Genomic DNA, 12442 nt, shown 5'->3' with positions numbered 1-12442 from the left:
GTAAAAAACATAACTAATCAGAGCATTCTCATACTGGAGTCTGATATCTTTAATGGTTGCTCTCATTTGATGTCTAGCAAACTTTTTTTTTATTTTGCGATGTCTTATGTGTGTTGTAAGTTTGTATCATTATACCTGATGATTTTAATTTAACAAATCTGAGGTGTTTTGTTTCTTTATTTTTTCTCCCAACACCTCTTTTTCCCTAGGAAAAAAATGGGTAGTGATGGCTCTAAGTTTCTAACAACGAAATGGAAAAAATTTGAAAAATATTTATATGTAATTTCAACAAGTAACAAGAAGGAAGCAAAAGTAGTTTTAAATTAATGGAAACAATTCCTAAACCATATTTGTTGCACAACCCCCTGATTTTTAGCCTGAATTTTACCTAACGTTTGCTTCTAACCTGTGATACTGCAGCTGCAAAGTAAAGAGTCTTAAGTTATTTCTACTTTTTTGCGGGAAAATAATTAAAAAATAATATGCCAATGAAGTTTATAGTAAAATTGAACTCATAGTTTTAAGTGATCAGCAAAGATTATGTCTCTTAGAAAAATAGTGTTTGATCCTGTGCTGAAAGAGTGACTAAGAGGGCATTGGAGTATTAGTCTTTTGAGGTGTCCTGGGTTCACTTTTTGTGCGTCAGAGGAAACAAAGACTGCACTAAAACGCAAAGTGCCTTAAATAAAAACACTTAAATCTTCACATACGTTTTTATTGTTGTCTTCTAGGTTGACTGGGGTCAACTGGACTATTTAGTAATTGACATGCCGCCTGGGACTGGAGATGTACAGCTCTCAGTATCACAGAATATTCCAATTGCAGGTATGTGTTCTGCTTGACTGTTTCTGAGATTTGAAGTTAGTTAAGTTTGGTAGTATAACCTAAAGAGACCACAGAGAAAAAAACTCCGGGCCAATTTAGTGTATAAGATAAGATAAAAAGAGCAGATCGTGGTTCTATGACTTTATAATAAGGTCCATCCAATCCCAGATTTATCTGCCTCCTGGGTCTGCCCAGTTCTGCCCCCAACATGCCCCTTCGGGAATTGGGTCTGGGGTCTTGGGGATCCCTTCTTCCTCATCTTCATCTTCTTCACAGCATGTATAATCCTTGGAGCTCCTCCAAAGTTCTGGACTTGAAGGTTGCTTTTGTCTTTTCTGGTATCTTGTTGTTCAGGCCTAGGGTGTGATGTTCTTGAACAGAGGTGTTTTTCTACAATTCTACCTTGAAAGGAAGACTAAACACGCTAAAGGAATTTAGAGGGGTTTGATATGAAATGGGGTAGTAGGGTTGAGTATGTGTAACCTAAGGGTGGCATATTATACAGGTACATGAAAATCTACATTTACTACTGAACTACTTCTAAAATCTACAAAAAGCTAAAAAAAATCCAAAAAGCTCTGAAAAATCTTATTTTAGAATGCCAGTCAAAAATTTTTTTAATTTTCTTTCTAGCATGCTAAGAAATTGTTTTGTCAGTTGTGTGATGATGAAAACATTATCAGTGATTTTTAACATGTTAGCATTATGGTTGCATTACTTTCTTTTAAGCTAAGTTTTGAAAAGATTGAGAAGTCAAGTATAGTTCTTGAAGGAAAAACAGTCATGCCAAAAACTGGTAATTTTTGTAGTAGAAAATTTTCTTTGTCTGTACCTACTACATAGTAAAGCTAATACAGTGAAATAGTTTGTCTTTATGATTGCTTTTTAGTTAGAAGGTGTAAATGCTGTTAATTCACAACATTTATTCAGATAAACTGTTCGGCACTGTAATACACTAATGCATTCTTTTTCCTCTTGTGTTATGAATTTGACTTTTTGGAGGGGGTTTAAACTTCAACAAATCAATCTTGCCATATGTAGGCTGCCCTCTAATCTCATTGGTTTCAGCAGGATTTAGAAATACTGCTTCTGAAAGAATGCTTGAGCATCTCACGAGGTCTGATAGACTGTAATGGTTTATTACCTGTCTGACATACTTCAACAGAAGCATTTGTCAATAGCAAACATAAACAGTCTTAGGAACTCAGTGGTAAAAAAGAGAAAGCAATCCTTAACAGTCTCAGGAAAAACTTAATAATTGCTGTGACTCTTCACCAGGAAGGGAGTCCATGGGATCTCCTTTCTGGCCAGTTGTCCAGATCATACTAGACAAATCCCTAACTGGCCCTATCTAGTGTTGCCAGTAGAAGACCTCCAGAGACCTTTTCCAACCAAAAATTCTGTGAATCTCTGTTAAAAAGGCATCAGTAGGACCACTTGCTCTGGTTTTAATGGTATCAGACAAGTATGTCAATACAAACCTAAAACGTAAGCATCTTTTGCTGCTCTCATTCTTTTCTGAGTGCAGACTGGCTTGTGCACAGCCCCTGTTTCCCTCCAACATTCCTTTATCTCTGCACTGTGGTGTCAGTAACACACTGAAGTGAAACCACTAAACATTAGAAATGTAGAAATGTTTCGCTTGCATGTAGAACTCTTACCAGAATGTCTATAAATTTAATTAATAAAGAATTGCATATCTCTAAAGCTTCATGGGATAGGATTAAAGAATTAGCTAGAGCTATAGGTAAAAGACAGGGCCATCTATAAGGGGACTAGAGCTAATGGTTTTGGGACACACATCCAGCTTTCACAGCAAAACCATTAACAGGACATTGACGTCTGCAGAATTGAAAGGAGTCTTTTATCAGTCAGGCAGTACCTTGTAGCTTTTTCCTTAACACAGGCATGTCTCAGCTTCAGTCAGTCGAACATGATAACCACAGTTACTCATATACCTAGAAGACAGATTTTTTGACAAATAGTTAAATTCAGCATCAAGGCTGTGTGGGTATCTCATGATCTTCCATGGTGTCCAGTTCAGGAAAATATAAATCTTTTGACATATAAAACTCAAATATTCAGACAAATGCTAGCTCAGCCATAACATAATTGCCCTAAAGTGGTTAATAATCACGGGAGGTTCTCTCTGCTGACTGTGATTGTGTTGAGTGGTGGAAGGGAGCATATCAACAGAGTTGTGATGAAGAATGTAACTAATTTTTCCCAGAAGAAGTAGAAGAGGAGGCTTCTAGTGCCTCAGCTTATCTGTGACTTGGAGCATATGATAAAAAGCAAGCTGATTCATACCCATTTTCTTAAATACAGTGCTTAGTAGGTTGCATGTGTGAGTAGAAAGCAGGAGGGCCTTTTACTCCTGGTATTTTAAGCAATGAGATGAAACATGACAGTGGTACAGAAGTTTTTGGTGAAGTAGAATTTCATCAAATCATGTAAAATTATGAAATTGAAGAGTTGTGTATTTATCTTTGGGAATTATGTTGTTTGTTTTTTTTAAAGTACAGTAGATATTGATAATATCTGTTTACTACAGTGCACTTAAATGTCCTGATTTAACATAGAAAAGGTCATTAGACTATGGATCTTCAAGGGATTGTTGTGCCCTTTCTGCACAGAACTCTACAGTGCCTTCAGGAGTGTAAGTGGTTGTGGTGGTACACTGGGTCCTCTGGGACAAAGAGGTGATGGAAATTGCTTTAATCATGTATTTCTTCTGAATTTTGCTGATGTCTGCTTTTGGAAGGTCATAAAATCTTTCTGACTGATACACTATATCAGTAAATGGAAACTTTAATTTTTTTTCTCATAATACTTACATCTTCAAGCAAAACAATTTTTAAAAAGTTGAATTTTCTTGCTAAGTGTAGTAATGTCCACATTCTTGTGTAGATGTAACAAAGTGAAGAATTAAGAGTAAATAATTTTTATGCTGTATTTTCATTAGTTATCCATGTGATTTCAGAAACCTGTGGTATTCATACCTGTTAAATCAGGTTTTGAGGCAAGTCAAAGTAGACAAGATGTTGATTTTAAAAAGGGAAAACAGGTTTAAAGCAACAACAAGCAGTGCAGATTTTCTTGATATGCCATAAAAGGGGATATATTCTTGCCCATGTCTCTCTTTAAACTCTTCACTATAGCTTCCTGGCATAGTTTTTAGCTTTTTTTTTTATTTATTTGGACAAGTATGGGCTTTTAAAACTTCCTAACTGAAGACAGCATTTTGATTTGAATTCTGAAATGTCTTCACATTGTTCTTGAAGTTGTTCAGTTCAGTTTATTACTTTGTCAATCCTAACTTCATAAAATTAGGAGTGATAGTATCACTTTACGTTTGTCTTTCCCATTAGTTTGTTTTGTTGAGCCTGCTGAAGTCTTCTGCAGTTTAAAAAAAATAAAGGTATTCTGCTTTTGATGAAGACAAATAGAGCAGACAAGGAGTGATAGGATTTTTAATTCCCTGTGTTCTTACTGGTTCAGTGAATTTGTGATTTATGAAGAATTTTCTCTGTTGTTTATTATGGCTATTTTTCACCCTCATTGCAAGGGCTTCTTTTTGTACAGCTTGAACTGTGCTTTCTTCTTTTGCTCTTGTTACTTGGTTTCTGTCTCTTTGACAGTCCCTAGCATTGTTTAGCATGCTTTTATTTTCTTCAACTTTGTTCCTTTCAAAGATGTTGAAGATGGTGTTACACATCCTGATGATCATATCTTTGGAGCAGTCCACAGAATTCGTCTGGCTTGAGGACACCATTTGCAATTCATATTTTCTAAGCCCTATGTTGTCTTTTACTTTGTTGTGGAAAATATTTGATGATGTGCCATTCTGTTCCCTCTCCAGTTTTCTTGTTCTTTCTTTCTTTCTCCTTTGAAGATGCCTTGGACAGTCATGATATTAGTGGAATAATTTCTCTGTTTTTCCTCAGAGGCAACATATATATCTTAGTTAAGTAAATTTAGAAGGGCATTATCTAATTTGCATGAAAGTTGTTCTTTGATTTGCATGCATGCATATGTGAGATACAGTATTTGCATTATGGTTTCTTCATTATTAATCTGTGCTTCCTAGGGATAGGCAGTGTAGAATATTTTTATTTTGCCTCTAAATAAATTTACAAAACCTGCACACATATTTTTGCTAGCCACTTACAGATTTTTCTGTGCATAATGAGTATGAATATGAGAAAGAGTACTGGTAAAGATGTTTTGTTGGGGTTTGGGCAAACTGGGTTTGCCCATTTGGGACATCAAAAACTGTAGCATCGTAACGTCTGACAATAAGAGAGACTCAAAAAGAGACTAGAGCAATACCTAACTGGTAAAAGCAACACAACAAGATATGCCTTATAATTCCAGTTGTCATTAAAGAGAATATCTTACTTAGCATATTATTCTTTAATTGTCTGTAACTTTGCTCACGTTGCACTTGTTCTTCAACAAACTAGTAGATACAAAATGATATGATAACTTGAAAATGGGATACATACTTCTGCGCAACCACCACTGCTTTCCTCAGGTGCAAGTTTGCTTTCCAAATAGAAATCCAGGGTCATTATGGAGAAAAAGGCTTTGTTTATGTCCATTGTTACTTAATTTGCATTTAGTATTGCTTTCTTATTCTGTTTCATCGTTTGCATGAACAAAACTCCCAGAAACGGCTTCTTCATCATGTATGGAACACGCATGCCTGAAAAAGTTAGAAACATCCTTACACGTTTTCCAGCTTTTAAAACGTTTTACAAACAGAGGGTTTCAGATGACATTATGGTGTTTGATATCAAGATATAGTGTGAACTAATTATGAAGAATAAGGCTTGTTAAATTGAGACATCTAAGTGTGTGTATTTGTTTGGTTATTTAGATAAAGGAGCCACAAATAAAATTAATAAATAGTACTGGAAATGGAGGATTAGCCTCCCTAAAGACTGGAGGGAAGTTTATCATTCTCTCCCTTCAGAGTACAAGGACTGTGTGAGGAGCAGCAAGGGCGACTCTGTTCAGGAGGCAGTCTCAGCCCTTCACAAGTGTTTCCGCAGGAGAAGCTGCATTGTGGGGGCTGACTGTTAGATCAGTTAGGGTGTCTACTGCCCTTTCATTATAAATGTTAAAATGGGGTCTGTGTTGGTGAAGTGTGACAGCTTGACAGCTCTAGAGACTTTGTTGCAACTGACAGAATCAATTCCAGGTTAATACTGGAATTCTTTCATTTGCTAAAGTTTGTCATATCACTCTTTTCTTTGGATATTGAGGTGCCATGGCATTGAAAACCATTAGAAGTATACACCTTCCCACCTGTCCGGTGGAAGCTGACTGAGACAACCAAATAATTTCACAACTTACTGAGCAATCTTTTAATAATTACAGTAATGAGCGTTGAACTGGACTGTGTTTGTAGAGGAGACCTAAAGGTAAAAGGCTTCAGGTTTTATTTCAATGCTCTTAATTTTCCCACCCTTTGGAATTAACTTTATATTTTCCATACAAAACATATATTATTATAATCTTACAATAATAAATTCTAAAAAGGTTGTTAATAAGAGTAAAAAAGACAATTAGTCAAGATAAGCAAAATGAAAGCAAAGTGAATGCTATTTGATGTTTCTGTCAAGTTCTAAAAGCAGAAGCATTGCCATTGCTAGTCATATAGGGGATTATTTTCATTACCTTTCCGATTTTAAATCAACATTCAGAGTTTGTACCATCTTTTTATTGCCTTATGCTATAAATGGTGCAGTCTTTCTGAATGCCCTTTTCAGATAAGTCTGAAATATTTATTAAAGGAGTTTTTGTTACTTCAAATATGAATTTTCAAAGAATTGTAATTAATAGGATTTCTTTTGATGGCAATGGTTTGATAGATAATTTTAAATAAAACCAAAAAGTATAATTTTTATCTTTACTGATTAAACATTAGAAGTCTTATTTCTATTCAAGTATGTACATTGAACAGGAAAGAACAGAGGGATGCCACCAATTTGAAGACATTTGGCATTTTTAAATTCTTAATGTAATGTGATACACCAAACTGGTGAACCAAACTATTTAGGCATATTTATGTCAGTGTCACACAGAGCAGGGTGTAGCCTTTGCACAGCTATTTTATAGCAGTGTGTGTGCACTCAGGAGAACCAGATTCTTCCTCAACATATAATAATGTACAAGAACAAGGAGTTCAGGTCATGATTAGATGGTTTCTTCAAAAATGAACATTAAAAACTGTGAAATGAGAATTTGAAATCAGCTTTTAAAAAAAAATTGTTGATGTTTTCTTAAACTAAGTGTGATTTAGCATGAGAAAGAATTGTGATTTGAATAAAGGTGTCTTTTTAAATTACCTGAAATTGCAAGCTGAGTAGGTATGATGCTGTTCTCTTGCCTTTCCAAAGAGAAATGATCAAAAAAAGCCCAGTGCTGCAGTACAAGATTAGAGGTGTATCGGTATTCTGTCATTGCTCTTTGTGTAAGTGTTTGTTTGCCCCTTGTGGTGTATCTCGTCCTTTGATGCAAACCACAGTGGCAGCACATCTGATCTTCTTTCCTTTTAGTTTAACAGTAATATACAATGTTTTTCTCCATTTCTGAGCTTGCTTTCTTCTTCTGTAGTGAAGGTACATAATTAGTTTCTGCAGTAAATTTTTGAAGCTATTTTATGGGAGCCATTTGGGTAATAGTAAATTTTACTTGATCTACTTTTGAATGGCAAATACTTTTAATACCAGATTTTGATGTAGATTTACTCTTTGTTTTGTTCTGTATTTTGATATTTTAAATAGCTGCAGGAAAGGAAAGGCGTGTAGGTTTAGGATACATTGAAAAGCAAAGAAAACCTTAGTCACACCAGTGGGGATTTTAAAACGATTCTTTATATTCATCCCAAAATAATTTGCATGCTGAAATAGTTTGCTTCTGTTGGCATAATAAATGTAGTTGACAAATGCAAATTGTCGTCAGGGGTATCTTAGCTTTGGACACTCTTGATATACTTCATTATGAACTGCCAGACTCAGTAGACTCTGTAAACTTAATTTAGAGACCAAAATACAGTATCAGTTTACACATTAATACCTCATACTCTTTCAGTATAAATTTAACTCCTGGCTCATAGAATTGATGTAACACACATTGCCTGCGGAAGATGAAAGGATAGTGTATTCAGTGCAAGTTCTTTAAATTTTATCATTCCTGAAAAATAGTTTCCAGATATTGAGGAAAAAAGCTGTGAAGTACAGCTTTCAAAACTGGGGCTCTCTGAGGTCTGGCAACAGTGGCTAAGTGTATGTTAAGTACTAGATTAGCTACCATTGCCTCATTTTTTAGACGAATCATTCTGAACAAAAAGAACAAACGAACCTAGTGTTCAGCTGACAATTCCTAAAGCTGAGAGAAATTTATATGAATAATGCTACTGTGTTCTCTCCTCTAGCTATTTCTTCTAAAAAAATAAATATTCAAATCTGCTCCTTACCATCCCCACCTCAAGGGGAAAAAGGTAAAGAACAGAATGGTTTGGGGAGCTGATTGAAGTAGTCTCACTATTGTCATTTTTCTGCAGTAGAATTACTCTTTTACACAGTTCTCCTCTTTGGATTAGGACCTCTCATTTTTTAAAAAAATCATATTTGTCAGAGAGACTGTTTGGACTTTGCTCTTGCCTAGTACAATCCTCATAATAATTTGGACATGATTGGTAGATGCCCTTGAAAGCAGGAGGTGGAAGGGAGTAGAGCAGAAAATGCTCATTCCGATGCCTAAGGAAAAGTGTAAAGTGGCAGTGTCTGTGAGGGAGTAGCTTTTTATTTTATGTCTGTACTTTGCAGATAGTGTTTGTTCACAGATGTTATTATAAATGTTTTCGGTGTTTTCACTTCTCTAAATAAATATTTCATTGTAAATTGCATTAGTATGACATATGTATTCAGTTTGCCATGACCAAAACAAAACGTTTTAACACAGTGAAAGTTGTCTTTCCACATCTTTTTCCATGTGGTCTAGTGTGAAATGGATGTTATAATACTTAGCAGTAAGTTTAGATGAGGGCAGTTTAGCTTTAGGGTGACAGCTTTATCCAGCTTGTGATATTCGTCTGCTCATTGGTTTCACTGACAGTTTGACTTAGCAGGAGGAAGAATCTTGCTCTAAGATTTCTGTTCTCTTTTTGTGGGCAAGTCAGTAGTAGTGTCCTTATGTACAATTACTTGCTAGTCCTTGGACAGGAGAGGATGTGTTGGAAACATACACTGTCTGAACAGGTGTTCAGTGACTCCTCCAAGAAGAAAGCAGTGAGTATGCTGGAGGTGTGACACAGCAAGCTGGAGGATCCAGCCCTTGGGACAGTTTTGAACTATATTATGAGTTTGAAGTGAGGACCCTGTAATGGAAAACCACACCAATGGTTCTTTTAAGTTGCTAGTTGTGATGCGATGTCACACACAAAAGCTAAAGGAACTTCTTTACAAGGTTTATCCAAGGAGATGAACAGTCTTCTAACGTTAGTTTATCTGTTATCATTATCTGTTATCATTTGTTCTTGCAAGACCTTTTTCTGCATCTTCAAGTGCAAAGTGTATCTGTATTTGCAGGCACATTTTACCTATGAAGTAAAAAGAGATATAATAGAAGGTCAGAGGGACTCTGAAGAGATCCACCGTAGAGAAGATTCAGGTTAACCAGGCTATTTATAACTGAAAAGTCTCACCTAGAAGTTTGAAATTAATGCATTGGAAAAGGTAGCAAAAGCTACAAAAAGTGCGTGAATGGTGAGTTCAGATCAGACCATCTACAGCTGCATTGAGGCCTGCATGTGGTTTCTTGCCAAGAGCATTCAGTGCCTGTCAGTCAGCAGATCTCATTATTCTGTGTCTTTATCCTCCAGAATTCTGTGTATCGGTCTTCCTGGTCACTTAGACTTCCCAGCTTTTGAGGTGGCATTGTTTGCTAAGAGGGTGACATAAGACACAGTCTGATACTTGTGTGTGGAGGGATCCTTAGTCATCTGTTTGGATGAGAGGCACCTAGCCTGGTTCTGAAGTCTGTCTGTGAAGACACTACAGGGAAGAAAGAATATATTATAGGGATCCTTTTCGTCCTAAGGTAGACCTTCTACATTGCTGTTTATCAGCTGGTTTTTAGACCTCCCTGTTTTTTGCTTGGGTACAAATTTACAACAGCTAGGGATTGGTGAGATTTCACTTTATGCTTTGTAATTCAGAGTATCTAATGCAAACTTCAGTGGTACATTGAATATAGGTGGTATTTTCTACACACAGGAATAGGGTGTTTAAGTGCTTGTAATTTCCTGAGCACCAGTCCACCCAAGGATGAGTACCAATGTGCTGTGTTGGCACACCTTTCTTTTTGTGAGGACTGAGGACCTGGGGTTGAAAAAGAAAGGGAAACATCAATGTTATTATAGGGTACTGTTAGTTCTGTCTCTATATATCGTGTGTCCTAAGGACAGTTAACATAGTTTTTGCTAATGCAGTCTCACCTTGACTGCTGTGTCCAGTTCTAGACTCCTCAGTACAAAAGAGCCATGTAGCTCCTGGAGCTAGACCAGCAAAAGGCTATGAAGAAGATTAGGGTACTGGAGCATGTCACTTATGAGGAAAGGTTTATGAGGGAGCTGGGCCTGTTTAAACTGGAGAGAAGACTAAGAGGGGAATCTTATCAATGTATATAGACAGCTGAAGTGAGGGTGTCAAGAGGGAGGAGCCAGGCTCCTCTTGGTGGTGCTGAGCAATAGGAAGAGAGGTAATGGGCAGGAATTGATGTACGGAAAGTTCCATCTGAACATGAGGAGGAACTTCTTTACTGTGTGGTTGACTGAGCACTGGAACAGGCTGCCCAGAGAGGTTGTAGAGTCTCCCTTGCCGGAGATACTCAAAAGGTATCTGGACAGAATCCTTAGTAACATGCTCTAAGGGACTCTGCTTAAGCAGGGAGGTTGGACTAGATGACCTCCAGTGGTCCTTTCCAGCCCTACCCATCCACAGCTTCCGTGTGATTCGGTGAACATGCATCAGCTTTTTGTCAATTGACATAGAGTGAAATTACAAAAATAAATGGAATGCTTGAATAAGTAGATGAGTCAGTTAAATATAAGTGTGCTCTACTTAGATGTCCTTAGTATGCTCAAGGCACAGAAATTATTCTTCTGCACACAACTGCAAACGCAGAATTTGTAGTATGTTTTAATGTACAATGTGATAGCATTATAGTTTCTGCAGTTTCTGTGTTCAATTTGTCAGCCTTAGTTTGTCTCATTCAGACAGAGACTTCTGTAAACGTTGCACGTACTGCTTTGAGACACTGTGTGCACAAATGCAGTCATATTTCATTCCCATATTGATTAAAATAACTTTACTGTTTGATAGTCCTCTTAACCTTGTAGAGTCAAGATAGCAAGGAAAGTGTGGGCTGTGTTCTTTCTTGCTTATGATTTTAATCACTTTCTGAATTAAACGTATGCAAACTTATTCAGGGAGGGGAGCACCATGAGAAGTCTCATTTGCCATATTCAGTTGCTAGTAAAGGAAATAATGCTGCAAATAATTTGAATTCTTGAACTTCAGGTTCGGTTTACTGGACTAGCAGTTGTACCATAGAAAGAGAAAAATACTTACTTTATAGGCCATTGGTATAAGTCAGTACAAGCTGGCTGTGAATAAATTTTGTCTGTAATCCAGCTCAGAGTGAAAAGGAAAATAGGAGAGAAACGTCTATTACACCCTCAACAGCAGCTTCTTGAGCATGCTGGCTTTCATCTGTGGAATAAGCCATGCAAATTGTCCATGAGCATAATTTTAACTCATATATTTCAGAAACCAGAGGGTTTTTGTACAGAGTTGGTATTTGTGGCAGCCGAAACTCTGCAATGTGCCATTGAGTCTTTTTGGCATTTTTGCTTTTTCCCTTTGGATGAGAATTTGTTAGTCAAAAATAACTCTCAGTTAAGCTGCCTGTGGTTCTAGTGGGTGTTTTTTTGTTCATAGTCTCCATGCTTCATGCCATGCCAATTATTAGATTCTTAAAAAAAAAATTACTAATGAACCAGACTGCACGTAAGCTTCTACACAAAGATCCAGGGGATGCTGAGCCAGCATCTTGAAAGAAGAGTGTGAATAAAGGTGTGAAGCAACTAATGTGAGTGTATACACATAAGGCACAAATTTCCAATTTTGTTGGAAAAAAAGCATTTATAAGCTTTTCGTCCAAGTATTGAAAGATCCTTGTTCTACAAATATACAGAAAACTCAAGGAGTCTAAATTATTTAGCTGTGGCCTGTGCTTTTAGGGAAAGGTATATTCATTTTGTGAAATTAACCCTACATTTCAGTGTTGGCTGAAAAGTGTAACCCTGTGTTTAGTGAAATGAGGAGCTAAGGTGGCTTCCACGTTATTCTTTGTGATGCTGTTGGAAAGAGGTTGTCTTGGCAAAACCAGCAAATTATTGGAATGCCAGAGTTTTAGCGAACAATAGGGAAATTGCATTTCTTTGGTACATTACATATGCCATTCAGTTTTTGGACTTGTTTATAATACTATGTAAGGCAGAGATTGGCAGCTTTTCAGGAGTGAGGTGCCAGATAGTATTTTT

The 12442-nt window shown here is 36.7% G+C and overlaps 1 protein-coding gene across 2 annotated transcripts in view; it reads left to right on the top strand.

The window, feature by feature from the left end:
• The window catches only part of NUBPL (nucleotide binding protein like), an 84734-nt gene that overhangs the window by 50229 nt on the left and 22063 nt on the right, over positions 1-12442 (top strand). For both annotated transcript variants that reach the window (XM_017820478.1, XM_017820476.1), the window contains exon 5: positions 732-825. In XM_017820478.1, coding sequence (XP_017675967.1) covers positions 732-825 — 94 coding nt within the window. The remainder of the gene's footprint in view (positions 1-731; positions 826-12442) is intronic.

Source organism: Lepidothrix coronata, unplaced genomic scaffold (genome assembly GCF_001604755.1).
Source record: "Lepidothrix coronata isolate B3197 unplaced genomic scaffold, Lepidothrix_coronata-1.0 Scaffold83, whole genome shotgun sequence".
Taxonomy (NCBI): domain Eukaryota; kingdom Metazoa; phylum Chordata; class Aves; order Passeriformes; family Pipridae; genus Lepidothrix; species Lepidothrix coronata.
This window is presented reverse-complemented; position numbering and strand designations above follow the sequence as displayed.